The sequence below is a fragment of the Lissotriton helveticus genome, chromosome 1_1, assembly GCF_964261635.1.
Source record: "Lissotriton helveticus chromosome 1_1, aLisHel1.1, whole genome shotgun sequence".
In the NCBI taxonomy this organism is placed as follows: Eukaryota; Metazoa; Chordata; class Amphibia; order Caudata; family Salamandridae; genus Lissotriton; species Lissotriton helveticus.
The window spans coordinates 363,447,291-363,465,800 of NC_136057.1; the positions used below are offsets into that span (position 1 = coordinate 363,447,291).

Sequence of the window (18,510 nt, forward strand, 5' to 3'; positions counted from 1 at the left end):
TGGCCATGGGTCATGTTCGGCAAGGCCTGTTGGCATTCTCTAATTCTTCCAGGGTTGAGTGCGAGGAGGGTGGTGGTGTGGTAGTGATGGGTAGTGGGAGGTCCAGGGTTCCTGGCGCTGGCCGCGGTCGGGTCGCGGACGGGCGCAGACGGGCTTGCCTTTGGTGTGCCTTTGGCAGTGCGCCTGCTGCACGCGTCAGCCATTAAGTAGGGGAGCCTTGAATTGCTGTTGACAGTGTAGTATGTGCAGAAGTAATGTACTTACTTCCTCATTACCAATCCCCAGTTAAATCCACGTGGAGGTACCCAGGCCGTTATCTCCCCTGAGTAACACAGATTACAAGTTATTTTCCCCACAATGAAGGATACCGACCTGGGAATGAAGGATCGAATTACGGGGACAAAAGTAGGCCCAGATTCGCTCTCATTTGTCAATTGTAGGGAGCAGGTGGTAAATCCTTTGGATGCTGCTTTTCTTGGCCGAGGGAGGGTGTGGGCATGGAGGTTAGAGGAGGGTGGCTAGGGACAGTCTATTTTACTTCAGCTGAGGGAACTTTTTCTGCTACTCCAATGCGGAAGTATAAGGGTGGACAGGGGCAGGGGGAAGTTGCCCAAATCCATGTAAATAAATGCTCACATGTTTCTGGGCCCAGACTCACAAGAAACCCTGTAGTTACCTGTAAGTTATTGCCACCCCTTCTCTTAGTCTCACCCTAAACAGTTACCCCAACCCCCCCCCCCACATTCTCACTGGGGGGACTGCTCCAGCTGACTTGTAATGAGGACCCATGTTGCAAAGCCTATGCTGCCATCTCTCTTTACTCCACCCATTAAATACAAGTAAAAAGTTATGTTACAGTTGGTAGGATGAATGGCCTCTTTGTAACAAAATATCAGGTGTATTATACTTAGGCTTTCATTATTGACACATAATATTTATTTTGATATTAGTTGAAAAAGAAAGTACATTACCAGCTTGATAGTAAAATAACTTCCTTCCTCCGGCACAATGTGCTCTCCTTAATGCCATCCTAAGTAAATGACTATTAATTTCCAGATTATGCAGTCAATTTCAGTAGCCCAACCACAGAAAACACTGCCTCCACTGGCACGTTCAGGAACCAGTCAAAGGATACTTGTTAGCAATCTCCTGCACGGGCCCTTGTCCAGACACAAGAACGCGCTTCTTGTGGAAGCCAGGGAACATGCACAGGGGGCTGTGCGACAAAACCATCTGGTCCTGGGAAATCTGAAAGGCAAAGGATACAAGCAATGGGAATTCAAACAGTGTCCTGCTACCAACCTGCTGTGGCTTTCCTGGCACAAGAAGAGTCACGTGGGCTCAGTAAAAGTCAATAATAATATATATGGAAGGAAACGAATTGTATTGACAAAAGTAAGAGTTACATCTTCTTCCCTCCCCCTACTTTTCCATCCCACCATTCGTCTTCGATCAGGAGACTTGATGCTGCTCCCTATGATCTACCCCAGCAACTTCCCCTGAAGAGTTTATGTTTTTCAATGGTGGGCGGAAATAATGGTCCACTCAACGCAGAGCCACTTGGCATTCTCCTGACCACCACTTCTAGCACAGCAGATTGTAGATGTGCCCTGCCCTTTTCTTTCATCTCACTCTGTGACACCACATAGCACCCGTCCAATTGATGTCCACCTCGAGCACAGCAGGGCCCCCGCTTTACCCTAGTATTTCCACAGAACCCCACTCCAAGCACAACAGATAGCTCACTACCTGGCCTTCCCACTAGCCTCCACTCCTGATACAGCAGCATTTAGCTCCTTAAGTCTCCTATTTTTTTTAACCTTCCTTCCCTTGTATTACAAAAGACCACTCCTTATCTGTGTTATTTCTCCTTACCTCCACTCGGTAGAGCAGCCTGTTCCCGGTCTTTATTTTCACAGCCTGTTAGGTTCCTAATGTATAGTCCAATGTAAGCCCTGCTTCCATCTGGAGTGTTTCAGCTAGGCTGTGATTTTCTGTCCTCAAATCATAAATCCAATGAGGTTAGGTTTAATGATTATTTTGTTGCTCCTGAGCAGATTGTTAGACTCAGCGGCACTTCACTGACACCAAAAGGACCCCCACCCATGGAACTGTTTGGCGATCAATGGAAAGAGTGCCTGAAATGTTGAATTTTTAGGAGTTTCTTGAACCACATGTAGTGTGACTCAGCTCTGCTTTAGGCATTCCATAGTCTGGGTTTTAGACTCCCAATGTTCTGCCTCCAAGTTTAAGTCACTTGAGAGTTTGTTGGTTAATTAAGTGTGTAGCAGTTGTCAAGTGTGTTCAACTTTCTTTTCAAGAAGGAGTATCCCTCAAAGAAGTGAACCGCTGTTCAGGGGTCATGATGTCTTTGCAGCCCAGCTGGTCCTGAACAAAAAGCTGGATTTATAGACAACCAAAGGATACAACTGTCCAAACACGTCCCAAAGTTCACTCATTTTTGTCAAGACAATCATTTTTCTGAACTCCACACGAGTGATCATCGGTGCCTGCCTGGTCTGAGAATGAGGCTGGGGCACCACCAGACAGAGGAAGAACGTTAATACCCGTAGCTGTAGTGGAGGACTGTGGAAGGCTACTGTAAGCATGGCACCAAGAACAATGTGGGGGATAGCGGCTCGTCCAAGTTTGCCCAGAGAAAATATGACAGCAATTGTCTTGATTTGTGCTGGTCCCGGGAACTTCGGAGATGAAAGTGTGATGCCTACGTGGAGAGTTTACAGCAGTGTTTTGGCATCAGCCCCGAAGCTGCAGTAAATATACGCAGAAGCTGGACTGTGGAGGGGAGGCTGGGGGAAAGAGATGGACATCTCTCCCTTTCCTTTCCTGTCCCTTTGAGTATTTATTTTTGCTTTCGCGTGTGGGAATAATCTAACCTGGGATGAGAGTCATTATTCGTGGACAAAAGAGACCGTCTACGCAGTGCCTATAAGTCAAGCAACCTTGTGGCACCAGCAGTGATTGCCCTCAACCAGCATACTGGGTATGACATTGGGTGTGTGGGGATTTCCTTTCATAGCTAAAATAGTGGAAATACCGCTTGTGCTTCTGCAAAGGCTATGGGGAAACACAGGAAGAGGCACAGCCTCAGCCAAGGTCCAGGCACCGAAGGAGATGAACAGTACTGCCTTGGTAGATTAGTTCTTTCAGTGGCGTACCTCCATGTTGGAAGGAAAACCAGGAGAGATACAGCAGGTGTGGTCTTGTATCACTAAGGGGGAATATGGCAGATACTCGTAGCCTCCATTGGGAAGATACAAGATCAATTGAAAACCTTACTGACCTTCCTACCATGGAACTATCCCCCTTCTCTTCGCCCATCCCATTCACACACCTTCATTCATAGCTCCTCAGGAGAAGTCTGGTATCCTGGTAGCTTCCAAACATGAGTGATTTCAGCACCCTTCCTATCTAGGGATTAGGGTCCCTAGAGCTGCAGAAACTATGACCCCCTTATCCCAAACGTCAGTTTCTGTGGATACCGACAAATATGGTTGGATGTCAACATGGCCACCACAAAAAGTGGAAGCGAAATATCAACGTGCACTGCATGGTCAAGGGAAGCATACATAGGGGAGTATGGATTTACTATTCTAACTCCATCTCTACTTACATTGACGGTATTGTATATATTGTTATCTTGCATTCGATATTGTTCCATATCGATATTTTACAGTTGAATGCAAGAGTGCAATAAAGATACAATTAAAAAGATAAAGGAAACTCCTGCATCCTTCTAGTCACTGAATGCTTCCAAGTATGTCTCCACTCAAAGCAAACTGAACAGATCATCGTCTCAAACCTTCACCACCATTCACAGCACAGCACAGCAGGCAGCCCATGTCCACCTTATCTTACCTCCACTTGTAGCACAGCAGACAGCTCCTCTGCCCTAGTCTTGCGCAGGGAGTTTCCAGAATTTGTAACAAAAACCACTGGCACCTGGAGCTTCCCATGGCCGTCTGACAGTTTCTTAAAAGCCTTGACTGCGGCAGGTATAGGGCTCCGACCTCTGACCAGGACTCCATCAATGTCAAAGAGGAAGCCAAACGATGGTTGGTTCTGTGACGAAACAATGAATTGAGGAGGTAGTTCAATGTTAGCTTGTGTTGACCAAGTCTTTTAACACAACGTGCAATATTTCTAGACCTTGCTCTCTGGAAATGTACTAAACACATTCTGATGTTAAGTTATGCAATTCTCCAAAGAAGACAGACTGCCATAAGTACAATCTCTTAGAGCTGCCTTCTAGCGGAGGTGTGTTTCCACATAGTCTGAGGCTTCCATCACAGACTGGAGTCCGAGCCATCCTGTGATTATATGCTTTGTGCGTTGTGTTCTGGCTCAACTCCAGGTTGGGCGGCCATGACTACATCACTGAGCTGTTCGTTCATGATTGTGGAGTGACGGATGTGAGACTGAAGGGTTCTCTCCATTGCTTAGAATTTGTTTGCTAAACCTGCCAGTTGCAAAGTGGTTGAAGATAGTGTAAGAGTGGCGCGGGATGTATGACTGCTGTTCCAACTAATCAATCAAGGATTTGTAAAGTGCTGCAAATCACCCGTGAGGGTCTCAAGGCGCTGGAGTTGATGCTTGTTTTGTGTTGATCTGTTCATTCGAACCGCCAGGTTATGAATCCGGTCTTGATTTGCTGTGTTCTTTGTGACAACTTATCAGAGTTTCTGGTAAATGTGTTCTTTGTTTTGTGGGTTTGTTATTAATCAATTGTGAATGGATGGTGTAGAATGCTTTGTCCAAAATGTTTGGTGCTCTTGAGTGATGCCGCACAGTAACTAGTGCAGAAAGTATGATAATCAACCTGACTGATGTTGTGTTGCATGTCTCTGAAGTGTTGTAACTAATTATACGAAAGCTTTCAATTATATTTCAAGTTGTTTTTCCATTTAGTTATTGGGCCCCTAGAGGTGAAAGAATGAGCTTGGATAGTTTTCTTCAGAAGGACAATTGCCTTACATCACAATAACATATTTCACTTGCGAGGACAAGTGTGAGATGATATCAACGAAGAGTATTTTTTTTCAGCTGGTCAGTATGAAACATCAACGGCCAAAGCTTCTCATCATTAGACAGTAAATTTTTCAGAAGGTAAAATCAGAAAATAGAAATATACCTAAATGAAGGCCTAAACTACGGCAAAACCACTGGTTTGTGCCTATTGTTTTGTAGACTTCATAGGATCATTAAAAAGTAAAGTCGAGAAAGCTTGGGTCATCAGAAAAAAAAAGTATGCTGCCGAGCTAAACTTTGCACATGCATGAAATGGTCAGTGGGATGCCAAAAATAAGAAAGGTCGATGGCAGTTCTAGACAAATAAATAGTGAACGTGACTATTATTATTATATATTATTATTTTAAATAAAGGAATACTGGCACATCGAAGAATTAACATTAAAAAGAGATAATGACTCTCTAATTCACTTGGGGGAATGTCCATTCCTACTAGTCTCCCCGTCCATGCTGTATTCGTGGCTTAGTGAGGCATGCTGCTGGATAACAGAGCTCTGGAAGCCCCTGGCATCGCCTGCAAAAGTCTTCCTTCTCACCTTCTTGCTTCCTCCTCTAGGTTGGCCCACCTCGTCTCATTCCAACTCCTGTGCGGAGGTGAAGTGATCTAACTAACATACCACTAATGACATGCCGCACCAACCACGAGTGTGGAGGGATGGCGGTCAGGAGTGGAGCAAGGACAGGGAATAACACAGATTATCTCATGTAATCCAAACATTACTTCCACATCTCACCCATCCTTGTTCTATTGCTAATGTAGTGAGATCTAAAGAAACACTACCAGGATAAAGCATGGTCAAATACATGAATGCACGGCAAACCCCATCGTCAGGTGACACAATGCACAATGAACTTTATTGACTATCAAACATAGAGTGACCTAGGAGCTCGCAGTCGGAACAGCCTTACCAAAAGCAATTGCTGAAGCGCCTGACATCAGAGGAGGAGAAGCTGCCTAGATGTCACAGCCCAAGTGGCAGAAAGAAAAACATCAAACAGTGGAATGCCTGAAGCAGAAGAGAGAAAGGAGCCACCTCCCCTGCCTCATAGGAAGATGCACATCCCCAGACACCTAAGAAACTTTGAACATGAGGCATTCACCCACGAGCTCAGGGTAGCCATAGTTGATCTCAGCCCTGTTGTGCATGACAAAAATTGACAAACGCTTCACAGTTATGGAAATCCTGCATCTGTGTCAGTTAAATCACACCAGCACACCTAACATTCACCCATAACGGGGTCAGAAATATATCCTCCCCAGACAGAGCCAGGAGTACCACTTCTTGATCAAAATGGAATGAGAGAGCACTCAGGATATGAAATAAGGAACACTCTTTAAGAGCCATGCATCTGATAAGACAGCTGAGTGGGGCTCAGAACATTCCAGCGAACCCAAACTCCTAAAGACCTCCCAAGACCTTATGGCCACCAGAAAAAAAAGAGCTTTATAGGACAGGAGACCCAATGTAATTAACTCCAAAGGCTTAAAGAGGGAACCCTGCAAAACCAGATGCAAATCCCAATTGAGAACCAGCACATTCGCAGTGGGATTCAGCAGGAAACAACCGTTCAAATGATGAGACACCAGGGAATCCAGGCCCTACAAAGCGCCTATCTTAAAAGGAGCCCATTGGACTTTGACAGTTGCCACCACCAGACAGTTACAAAACCCCATAAGTAGGAAATCAAGATTTCTGGTAAGTGGACAAGAAAAGGACTGAACCTCAGCAGACAAACACCAAGTTAGCAAGGAAACCCAGTGGTGGGTGCAAGAACGCCTAAGTTATCAGGCTCTGGGGCTACTCAACCACCAAGGTCACATCTCTGATATTCTCAGGTAGTGCGGACCTAGTCTTTCAGCCTCCATACCCCAACCTCAAATGGGACAGCTGCAGACTGGACAGGACTGGAGAACTCAAAGGACTTGGAACTACCTGGAGTAGCTGTAGCAACCCCACTGACAGAGCCAATACCCTGGGAAATCAATCCCTGAAAACCAAGTAAGGTATGTGATTGCCACATAACTGTCTACTCTAAATCAAACAGGATGTCAAAGTCCTGACGTGTGAATGCCACGAATCGTCCCTGAGAGCTTGAAATTCCCTTCAATTGTACCTCCACTGACACAAGACTACGGACCACCGGAGGCGTGGCCAAGAACATGGCCGACTAGGTCGAGTCTCCCGTTAGCTCCGGCGAGCTGATCATGATCCGGCGATCTATGACGTCCAAATACCCCGATTTGGACACCCAGGGCATGCCTTTGGCCCCGTGACTCTGGGGCCGATCCATACATCGGAACTGCGACGCTGCGGCGGCCAGCAACTACGAGAGCCGGCGCGCTGTCCTGAGCTGCTGCGGCCCGATCCCAAGATGGTGGCGGCCTCAGACCCGACTCGGGAGGATCGGCCCGACGAGACGAGACTTACATACGGAGGTGAGCCCGGGATTGCCGCTGCTCCGGAATCAACGCCCTCACTCCCGTGATACCGGGGTGGACAGCCTGAGCCGACACGCTGACCAACGGAGCGCCTCTCCTCTGCAGGGCACGGCCGGCGGCTGGTCCCCGCGACTGAGGAGCAGCACACGGGGTGAGTGAGACGGCGAAAAGAGGCGCCATCCCCTGAAGACCCGGCCCTCCCGCCACATCGGGCCAGCGAGCGAACCCTGGGACGCAGAGGCAGTGAGGGCTGCACCCCTGGGAGCGGGACCTCGCGGGGAGTTTTATTGAGTGCCATTGTGCTGGGACAAGTGCCCTAGAGCCGGGGGGCGAACTACACACCTGAGAGGCCCTTAGGCCCGTACCCAGGAGGGCCCTGAGAGTGCCTGGGCCTGACAAGGAGCGCCGCGGAGGAGACCGGAGCGAAGGGTCGGCTACACAGAGCGTGAGGAGAGCGGTGGGCCCGCTACAGGCTTCTGGCTCTGTTGAGAGAGACCTGATATTACAACGTGGACGTGACAAGAGCGCTTGCTGCCCCTCCCCGACTGCATCATCGAGTTTGGGGTTCACTGGCGGCCCGCTGAGATACCGGAGGCGGCCGACTACCCCCACAGTGAGAGGCATTCAGGAGTGGGACCCCCGCATCTGGCGACGTGTGGCCGGAAGGACACACGACAGTCCTCAGCCTGGGATTGAGTGCTTGGGGCCTGCGACCAAATCGGCTACACCAGGGATAGGGGCTTGGAGGTGATACGCCCTAAATATAGCCTGAGAGGGGCCAGGACCATACGGACGCCCGGAGAGCGCGACATGGGGAAGAAGGAGACGGCCGCCAGGACACCGCGGCAGGGCACCCTGGACCGCTATGCAACAGCCCCTCCCGCCACAGAGATTGAGGCCCAGGGATCTCGCTCGGATACGGCGCTCTTGATGGGGGCTATCCAGGCATCGCGGGAGGACATACAAGCGTCAAGAGCCACCCTGGAGGTTAAAATTGGAGAGGTAGGATCGGAGGTTACCCTACTGCGTCAGGACTTCTGCAACTTAACGGAAAGGGTGACCACGTCGGAGACAAGATTGGGTGACGCAGGAGATACTATCCACACACATAAGAGAGATGTGGCGAAACTCCAGGCATCCCACAAGCAACTCCAATGGAAGGTCAACGATGCGTAAAACAGGGCCCGCCACAATAACCTCCGCTTTGTGGGATTTCGGGAAGGAATTGAGGGAACCAACATGGCGGCCTTCCTCCATACATGGCTGCGGAAGACCTTCCCGGCGGTAAGCTTCTCCAGTTGCTTTATTATAGAGCGGGCGCATCGAGCACTGCTGGCGAAGCCCCCGGTGGGGGCGAGAACCCGACCGATTATTGCCCGCTTCCTGAACTTTGCGGACCGGGATTTAATCTTAACAGAAGCTAGGAAGTTGGGAGAAATTCGAATGGATAATGCGATACTTATGATCTTCCCGGATTATAGTCAAGAAGTACAGAGGCAGAGGCGCTTCTTTGACTCGGTGAAAGCGAAGCTGAGAGACTTAAAGATACAGTACACGCTGCTCTTCCCTGCGAAACTAAAGGTGATCTACAGGGAGAGGACGTATTTCTTCACTCGGATGATGCGTGGCAGTGGCTGGAAGAGCGGCCCCCACGGCAGGGAGCGGAGGGCGAGAGGCATGAAAGGGCGACGAGGACGCTGGCCATGGAGGCCCAGTGGGGTCCACCGAAGGCTCAGAGATCGAGAGGAGCGCGGGGATGCAGCAGGCTGACGACGACCCCGTATCCTGCGCTGACCCCGACCAACCGACAGCGACGACGATCGGCGTCCCCAGGGGCTGGGGGCACAGCGGGATCCAGGTTTCGCTGCTTGGGGAGGACCGCCCGCTCACAGGGAGAGGAAGACACAGCTGGTAACACATCGGAAGAAGAGGACAATGATACGCAGTCCATGCATCCGCTGGTAGCAGTGATCAACGAGATGGAGCAGGACTCAGCCAAGGAGACCGGGGCCTCACAAGACGCTGTCCAGGACTCCCACTCGTGATTACGGGGCAGTTTGGCAATGAAGTTTCTGGCTCAGCCGGAGTGCACGCAAGTTGATACACCCCCAACAAACTTTTTTAGTTTCCATTGTTTGGGGAACGTTGCCTTCCTGGGTGTAACTACGGTGGAAGGGAGTTTTGTTCGCTCTTGGACTACTGTCCGGGAGCTGGGTTCCTAGGGGGTCTTCAGGGGTGGGCGATAGACCTTCTCTACCCGAAAGTCCCTGACGAAGCTAGTAGCGATGATGGGGCTGGCGGGAGGGGGAGGTAGAGTGGGGGGAGGAGGTGGGATTCTGTTGTTCCTTGTTTGAGGGTTCATGGGAGAGATTGGTATGTGTTTTTGAGTGGATGGATGGATGGGGGAGATGGGGGGAGGGGGGATTGTGATGCATGTCATGTTGACCATACACACACACGACGGGACGAACCAGCGTGCAGGACAGTGGGCACGTTCCCGCCTCAATGCAGGATATGATGCGGGATAGCCCTACGAGGGAGAGCCTGTCCTGTGATGGTCTTAAGGTGTTGACATGGAATGTCAACGGCCTGGGCTGTAAAATCAAGCGGGGGCTGGTACACAACTATGTGAAGAGGTCAGGGGCAGACGTCATACTGTTGCAAGAAACACATCTACAGGGTACCAAATGTGCCTTCCTTGCTAGAGGGCAATACACATGCAGGTTTCACATCGGGCTCGAGAGGGGTCGCAATCCTGATTAAAAAGCATCCACCCATGAGAATAGCGCAGACCTGGACGGACCCACAGGGGACATACGTGGGAGTGCGGGGTCACTGGAGGAGGAAGGAATACACGTTTATATCGGCCTATGCCCCACCCAAATTACAAGTGGGCACACTCAGAGGCGTCACTGAAATCCTCCTCAACACGTCCGGCACGGTGCAAGTCTTAGGGGGCAATTTCAATGACGTTATGGACCTGGCGGCGGACAGGATGGGAGACAGAGACAGGCCCCAGGGCCCTACTCTGCTGGCTAAAACGATGGATACAGTGGGCCTGATAGATGCCTGGAGATGGCTTCATCCTGAGACTAGGGCGTACTCCTTTTTTTCCGGGGCGCATAAAGTGTACTCCCGCTTAGATGATATATTATGGCTAGACAGGCGCTGCGTGTCACTGACGTGGCAGAATATCGCACGCGAGGCATATCGGACCATTCACCCCTGCTGCTCGAAAGGGAGGGGGGAGGAGAGGGAGACCCGCGGCGCTGCGACTGACTGCTTGAGACCTACAAAACGCAGACATACTGAGAGGCCTCCGGGCCGATGTGAAGGTTTACATGGTGGAAAATGAGGGATCGGTGACCTCCCGGGTGGTGCTATGGGAGGCACTCAAAACGGTCCTGCGAGACAGGGCGCAAAATAGGTTAGCGGAAGACAGGAGGAAAGTACAAGCAGAGGCCCTAGCCCTAGAAGCCCAGATACTGGTTCTAGAGCTGGAGCATCAGACTGCTAGAGACTTGGGGACGCTTAAACGACTATTGGACTTACAAACCCAATACAAACACCTGGTTACAGGAGAGGCAAAGGCGCAGGCCCTGGCGACTCTGCACCGCCTGTACGATGTGGGTGACAAATCCGGGAGGTTACTAGCATGGCTTAGTAAGAAAGAGGAAGATGGGCGATGGGTGAAGAAGGTGAGAGATGGCCAGGGGGATGCGCCAGAGCAGATGAACAGATAGCGGAGACTTTTGCAGGCTATTATGAGGCCTTCTACGACGTAAGGGACCTAGAGACGAGAGAGGATGCGCTGCAATACATGGCACATATCTAACTCCCGGTTCTGGAGGAAGCAGACCACCGTGACCTGGAGGCGGACATAACAGAGGATGAATTTAGGGAGGCCATGGTTAGACTCCGGGCGGGGAAGGCTCCAGGCCCTAATGGCTTCCCGGCGGAATTTTTCAAAAAACGGCGGATCTCCTGACCTGTCACTTATTGGGCCTCTTTGTGGACGCTGAATCGGAGGGGATGTTCCCACTCGACCTCCAACAAGCCACAATCATCCCGGTTTTCAAGGAGGATAAGTCACCCGATGAACGTTCGTCCTACCGACCTATCTCCCTCCTAAATGTGGAGGCGAAGCTCTTCGCAACGATACTGGCCCTTCGCCTGAGGCGGGTGATTTCGGGGCTGGTGCACCTCAACCAAACAGGGTTCCTCCCTGAAAGGGCGACCAGATACAACCTTAGGAGAACCCATAACTGGTTGATGGAGGTGTACACTAGAGAAGATGCACATTGGTTCCTATCTCTCGATGCCGAAAAGGCATTTGATGCAGTCCACTGGCCCTTCTTAGAGGGGGTACTAGAACGTTTTGGTTTTGGACCCAAATACAGGAAGTATACACTGACCAAATACAGGAAGCTATACACTGACCCCAGGGCGAGAGTTCGGGTCAATGGGACACTATCTGGGGATTTCCCTATAAGACGGGGTACCAGGCAGGGATGCCCCCTGTCCCCACTGTTGTTCGCCCTCTCCATAGAGGTGATGGCGTGTGCAGTCCGACAGAACGAGGGAATCAGAGGGTTTCGAATAGGACAGACAGATGAGACCGAAGAAAAACTATTCCTGTATACCGACGACGTCCTTCTGTATATTACGAAGCCGGATGTTACCATACCTGCGCTGTTCTCGGAACTAGATCGCAACGGGGCCAAAGCGGGCTACCAGATCAACTGGCATAAATCGACTCTCTACGATCCCCAAGGAGGGGATTTGCCTACCTGAGGGTATTTATAACGACTGATAGGACACTCTCCTATGAAAGGAATATTAACCGTGTAGTGCGTAACTTTAATGAGGACAAGGCGCGATGGAAATTGCTCCCCCTGACGCTGCTAGACCGGTCAGCAATCTTTAAAATGATCACGCTCCCGAGATTCTTATACGCCTTTCAAAATGAATATTTTCCCCTGCAGAGCCGGTTTTTCAGGGACATTCATGCGGAATTACGGACATTTTTATGGCTGGGGAAGCAACCCAGGGTGGCGCTGTCGACCCTGCTGAGACTCCAATATAATGGAGGTATCTCTCTGCCCGACTTAGAGGCTTACTATTGGGCAGAACATTTGGTCTCCATAAATGAATGGATACACGCCCCGGCCACCCACCCTACCTTTGCGCTAGAAAGACACACCATGGACACCCATACGTGCATACATTATCTATACGGAGGCAGGGGGAGGGCTAGACTACTGCCTGCCACAAGACTCACACTGGGGATATGGACGAGAGCGACAAAGGCGATAGGGTGGGAACGCAAGCCGACGAAACAAACACCACTGTGGAAATGCGCCTGGTTGAAGGAGCTTAATAAATTGAAAGGATTCCAGAGCTGGGATGCCAGTGGCATATCGACTCTGGGAGACATGATAAAGAAAGGGGTGCTACAGTCCTTTCCCTCACTGCGACAGGACTATGGCTCCACCGCGCACAATATTTCAAGTATATGCAATTACGACATGCCTGGAGGGCGGAGAGTGCTTTGACGGAGGCACTCCCAGAATATGCCCCATTGGAGGGTCGCCTTTTGCAGGAACGGATCCCTGGTAAGGCAGTGTCCCTAACGTATAAAACCATAATGAGTAATAGGCCAGATAGACTAGGGAACCTCAGGGCCACATGGGAGCGAGAGGTGGGAGACATGGATGAAGTAGATTGGGGTATGATCCTGATGCATCCAAGGGAGGTAGCAGTTAAATCTCGCTAAGGCTGATCCAGTTTAATATCCTTCATATGACTTATTTTAACAGAGTGCACCTGCATAAGATTGGGAGAGTGATTGACCCGTGCTGTTTGCGGTGTGGCCATGGCAGAGGGGACTTCTACCACACGGTCTGGTCATGCTCGAAAATTCAAATCTTTTGGGGGGAGGTCCTGAAAGAGTTAGGAGAGGTGCTAGAGACCACCCTACCTTTAGACCCCACACTTGCCCTCCTGGGAATGACGAATGATGTGGATTTGGCTAGACCCCTGCTGATTTTCCTGGTGCTGGCCTTAGTAGTGGCCAAGAGAGACCTGGCCCGGAAATGGGGGGCACCTGACATACCGCAACTGGAGGAGTGGAGGAGGGGTATGGACCTATACATTCGGCTGAGAGAGTTACGTACAAGACGAGGGGGTGCCCAAAGAAGTTTGGTAGGGTCTGGGGCAAATGGTGCCGATATCATGGACTAGATGGAGGACTATGAGTTGATCAGGAGGCTTGGGTTCCTACTCTCTATTGAACGGAAATGGATGAGGGTACTGGGGCTGGTTTCTGGGTTGATTTGGGTGAGAGACTTGGGGGAATTATCGGACAGAATAGACTGTGTCTTGGACCAAATGGTGGGAAGGGAGGGTGGGGAGATGGGGGGATGCGTGTGTTGCTCGATATTGACATGCTTGTTGTATGGTTTCGCACTGGTAAAAGTTAATAAAAATGTTTAAAAAAAAAAAAAGACTATGGACCACCTCCCCGGGGCTTGCAGATCCTCCCAAAGTAGCCCCAGCCTGAGGCACTAGAATAGGTTATCACCACACATGCAATCACGCTTGCTGGACATTATACAACAAGGGCATCAGGTGAAATAGAGCACCAGGAGCACAAGGAAAGCTGGGTCAGTCTTTCAAAAGTTAAGGACCTTCCTGTATCGGTGTTCTCACCCAAGACAACCTCCTGTTTCTAAAAGAAAACCCCTACTTGCTGATGTCTGGAAGTCTACCCCAATGAACCTCATTAATTGGGTAGGCTCCAGATATTACTTGGGGAGAGCGAGTAGGAATCCATGCATCTGTCACTACCACCAACTCCAGGAGTGAATGACAGATTGATAGAAAGACGAGGCACAGATCAACTAATTGTCTAGGTAAAGATTACTTATTAAAATCCACAGCCCACAAACTGTTAGGAACCAGACATACACTAGTCTTCTATACCAGGTCTAAAATTCCTTGGTTGAGAAACCTTGAACAAGGAATAAACATCACCCCTGACCCCACTGTCATGCAGTGAAAGGTTTCCAACAGGCTGTCTAGGAACCCAGCCTCAGACAACCATGTCTCCCAAATAAGTCTGCAGACGATCTCTCAAAAGACAACAAAAAAAAAATTCAAATAACAGGCGGATTGCCTCCCACCTCCAAAGAATATGGGGAAAAAGAGGTGAGCCCGACCTAGAGGAGGGTGAAAGAAGAGAAGAAAGACTTCCGAAGAGTAAGCCAGGGACTTCTTGAGGTTTGTTAGCGAGCAGCTGGTCTCACTTTTTTTTCCAGAAATGGAGCAAGTAAACTAAGACCAGAGGGCAATCATATTTTAGAACAGCAAGGAAATGAGCAACATAAGGATGGAGGGGAGAATCAATAATGGATGAACAAGCAGAATGTTGTTTTAATCTCTATCAGGTCCAACCAATCACAGAGTAAGAAATCACATTTCAAACTTGCCAGGGAAACATATGAATGTTCACTGTGAGCATACAATGCCACAAAAACACTTTCCCCAAAGCCACCATGGGAGAGAGGGAGGGAATCAAACACAATACAATGACGCCTAAAGCTGGCAAATGAAAAAAAATAAAAAAGTGGGGAAAGAGTCTGTTCTCGAAAGAACTCGACAACGAGGTACAGGGGAGAGACAAATTGAGGAAGGCTCCAAAGCACTTATAAGGCCCAAACAAGGGCTTACACATCAGTGCCTGCCACTTTTCCATAATCATAAGGCCGGATACACGACTGAGGATGAGTCCACTGCAACAGCTGTGATTTTCTCAGTTCTCGAAGATTTCTCCTTCTTTAGGCTCAAATCTGTGAAAAGAGGGACCCTCCAGTCTCATCTTTTTCAGCTTTTCAGTTTGTTTCAGAATGCATCCCATGTGGAATCCACCTGGATCACTGAGATAACAGTACTTAGAACTTACTACTCTTAAGGGCGATGGCCATGCCTATACCCACAGCTGTACCATTCCTGTCGGAATTCATCACACTTTATGAAGAATTTCAGCATGATGAAAAGAAGCAACTCCCAGAATCATGAAGAATACATCTCCGCGTTTATTTTACAGTCCCTACACTTTATTCTCTAAGCACACCGTGGATGTTATAACCCACTACTGGAAATTATTTGTTTTGGTTTAGTCCAGGATGTGAGGAGAATGCTTTTAGTGTATTTAGATCGTACCAAGAATTTCAAAAATATCATTTGTTGATTACGTTTCACCACCAAGGTAGCGAAGCACTGGGAATTTCCATACGCAGGTAGATCAAAGAAATAATCTCTTTGGCTTATTATACTTTTTTTTTTTGCAGAGTTTTATATAGCGCGAACTAGACCCGAACCGAATCGGTTATCAGAGCGTTTTACATAGCACCAGTTACGTTACATGTGGACACACATTCATTTTTAGGCACGGGGAGATTAAGTGATTTGCCCAGAATCACAGGAGGTTTTTGGCGTCGTTACCGAGACTCGAACCCAGTTCTCCAGGTCCGAGGTCGAGGCTACTCTTTCTGATAAAATCCAGGGCAGATCAACAAGAGGCACAGTAGTCTACTGGGATGAATAATGGTGTTTCCTTATCTGAGATCTGTCGTGCAGGGATTTGGGAACCTCCTCACACATATGTGAGACATTACAGAATTCAGGGTGTCAGCCCTTTCCAGCATTAAAAGGGCTGACTGATGGATCAGGGATATGTGTGAGTCTTCAAAGAAGAGAGCCCTAAGAACAAATACAACAAATACTCTGACTAAACTCATAGATTTACACTGGAAGTCCACACAAAAAAAGGTCAAAAGTACAAACTGTGAAGGTCTATTTAAATGTAAGAATTATTACATAGAGCAAAAAGATAATGGTTAGTCGATCAATGCAAATGCTAAAAATGCTATTAAATGCAAATCAGCATTTTCTCTAGAAGCTGAATCCTAATCTAGTCAATAGCCAGAAATGAATACGGTTTAGCAAAAAGTAAGTAATCAATATTCTGCCATAGGGGCTGCTCAGTTTACTAGGAGAGTAGAAACATGAAAAGTATTGATTTAGTATGAAGAGTAACATGGGGCTCGGTAAGGATGTAAGGGAGAAACCTGGAGCATCTCCCAAATGCAGAGTTTTTATATGTTTTAGACAGAGTAAACATACAGGGTATAATATTACAGATACATAGAGCTACCCAATACTGAAAAAGAAAACACATTAAATGGTATAATGGCTTTTGCTTTGCATCAATTGAATAATTCTGCATGATGCCCTACAACAGAAAACAACAAGCATTTACAATGCAATGGTCTCGGCATTATTAAAGGTAGAGCTATTGGCATTGCTCATGACAATTTTTTTTAAATTATAAATAAATAGCATTGTCATTTACATTGCCAATAGCTTAATCGTTTGCATATGCAAAACCTATTGCATTAGCACCCACATGCAGGGGCAGGAGAGCAAGCACAAGCAACGAGGGGCAGGAGAGCAAGCACAAGCAACGAGGGGGCAGGGGCTGGAGAGCAAGCACAAGCAACGAGAGGGCAGGGGCTGGAGAGCAAGCACAACGAACGAGGGGGCAGGAGAGCAAGCACAGCCAGGGGGCAGGAGAGCAAGCACAGCCAGGGGGCAGGGGAGCAAGCACAGCCAGGGGGCAGGGGAGCAAGCACAGCCAGGGGACAGGAGAGCAAGTACAACGAACGAGGGGGCGGGGGGCAGGAGAGCAAGCACAACCAGGGGGCAGGAGAGCAAGCACAGCCAGGGGGCAGGGGAGCAAGCACAGCCAGGGGGCAGGGGAGCAAGCACAGCCAGGGGGCAGGAGAGAAAGCACAGCCAGGGGGCAGGAGAGCAAGCACAGCCAGGGGGTAGGGGAGTAAGCACAGTGGGGGCAGGGGAGCAAGTACAGCCAGGGGGCAGGGGAGCAAGCACAGCCAGGGGGCAGGAGAGCAAGCACAGCCAGGGGGACAGCCTCCCAGATATTGAGGCATACTACTGAGCATGCTAGAACGATAGCACAGACTTACTTTTCCATGCACAGCCAGGGGGCAGGAGAGCAAGCACAACCAGGGGGCAGGGGAGCAAGCACAGCGAGGGGGCATGGGAGCAAGCACAGCCAGGGGGCAGGGGAGCAAGCACAACGAACGAGGGGGCAGGAGAGCAAGCACAACCATGGGACAGGAGAGCAAGCACAGCCAGGGGGCAGGAGAGCAAGCACAGCCAGGGGAGCAAGCACAGCCAGGGGGACAGCCTCCCAGATATTGAGGCATACTACTGAGCATGCTAGAACGATAGCACAGACTTACTTTTCCATGCAACTTATACACAACAGGAAGATGCATGCACGAATAGAATGTTATATTTAGTCTTGTAATCCCATAAATGCATTGAGGCGCGATGCATTGGTTAGTAGTGCTGACGCTCTGAAGTGTTATCCTAACCTTCCCTGATATCGTAGCAGAGGCTCCCAGTACTGGAGCAAGGTGCTTGTAACAAAAGTACTGAGTCGTCAGCCTGGGAAATGGCTTTCTTATTTAAAGAGAAAGGAATGATTTAAGATCACAATCTTCAGGTCTGCTGGCGAACTCGCGGATGGCGTTTAGTAGACTCAAAGGGAGTGTGGCCTGTAGTGCATTATTAGTTGCAGAACTAGATTGTACATTTTCATTTTGTAGACAGTTTACCAACTGAGAAGCAAGTTGTGTAGTCTGATGGTCTCCCAGTCATTGTGACAAGACATGGATATAAAATCATACACGTACTGCTGGTAGAGTCTGTTTCTTAAGCCACTGGGAGAAGGGAAAGAAAGTTTAGAGGAGGGAGATGAAATTGTAGAAGGGGACGTTCTATTGAAGTTGTCAATAACTAGCTCACTGAATCACCCTCAAGGCCCTGAACTGTGACTGATCTACGGCTTTTAACAATAAAAAACACGCAGCAGGGATCGATACCATGGCCGTCCACTCTCACGGTTCTAGTTCTTGGGAAGAGTCTGGCCA

The 18,510-nt window shown here is 49.2% G+C and overlaps 1 protein-coding gene across 1 annotated transcript in view; it reads right to left on the minus strand.

The window, feature by feature from the left end:
• Positions 1 to 18,510, minus strand: part of HDHD5 (haloacid dehalogenase like hydrolase domain containing 5) — a 165,774-nt gene that overhangs the window by 88,985 nt on the left and 58,279 nt on the right. The window contains exons 2-3 of the mRNA XM_078673655.1: positions 3,880 to 4,083; positions 1,136 to 1,248 (exon numbers count right to left, since the gene is read on the minus strand). Coding sequence (XP_078529781.1) covers positions 1,136 to 1,248; positions 3,880 to 4,083 — 317 coding nt within the window. The remainder of the gene's footprint in view (positions 1 to 1,135; positions 1,249 to 3,879; positions 4,084 to 18,510) is intronic.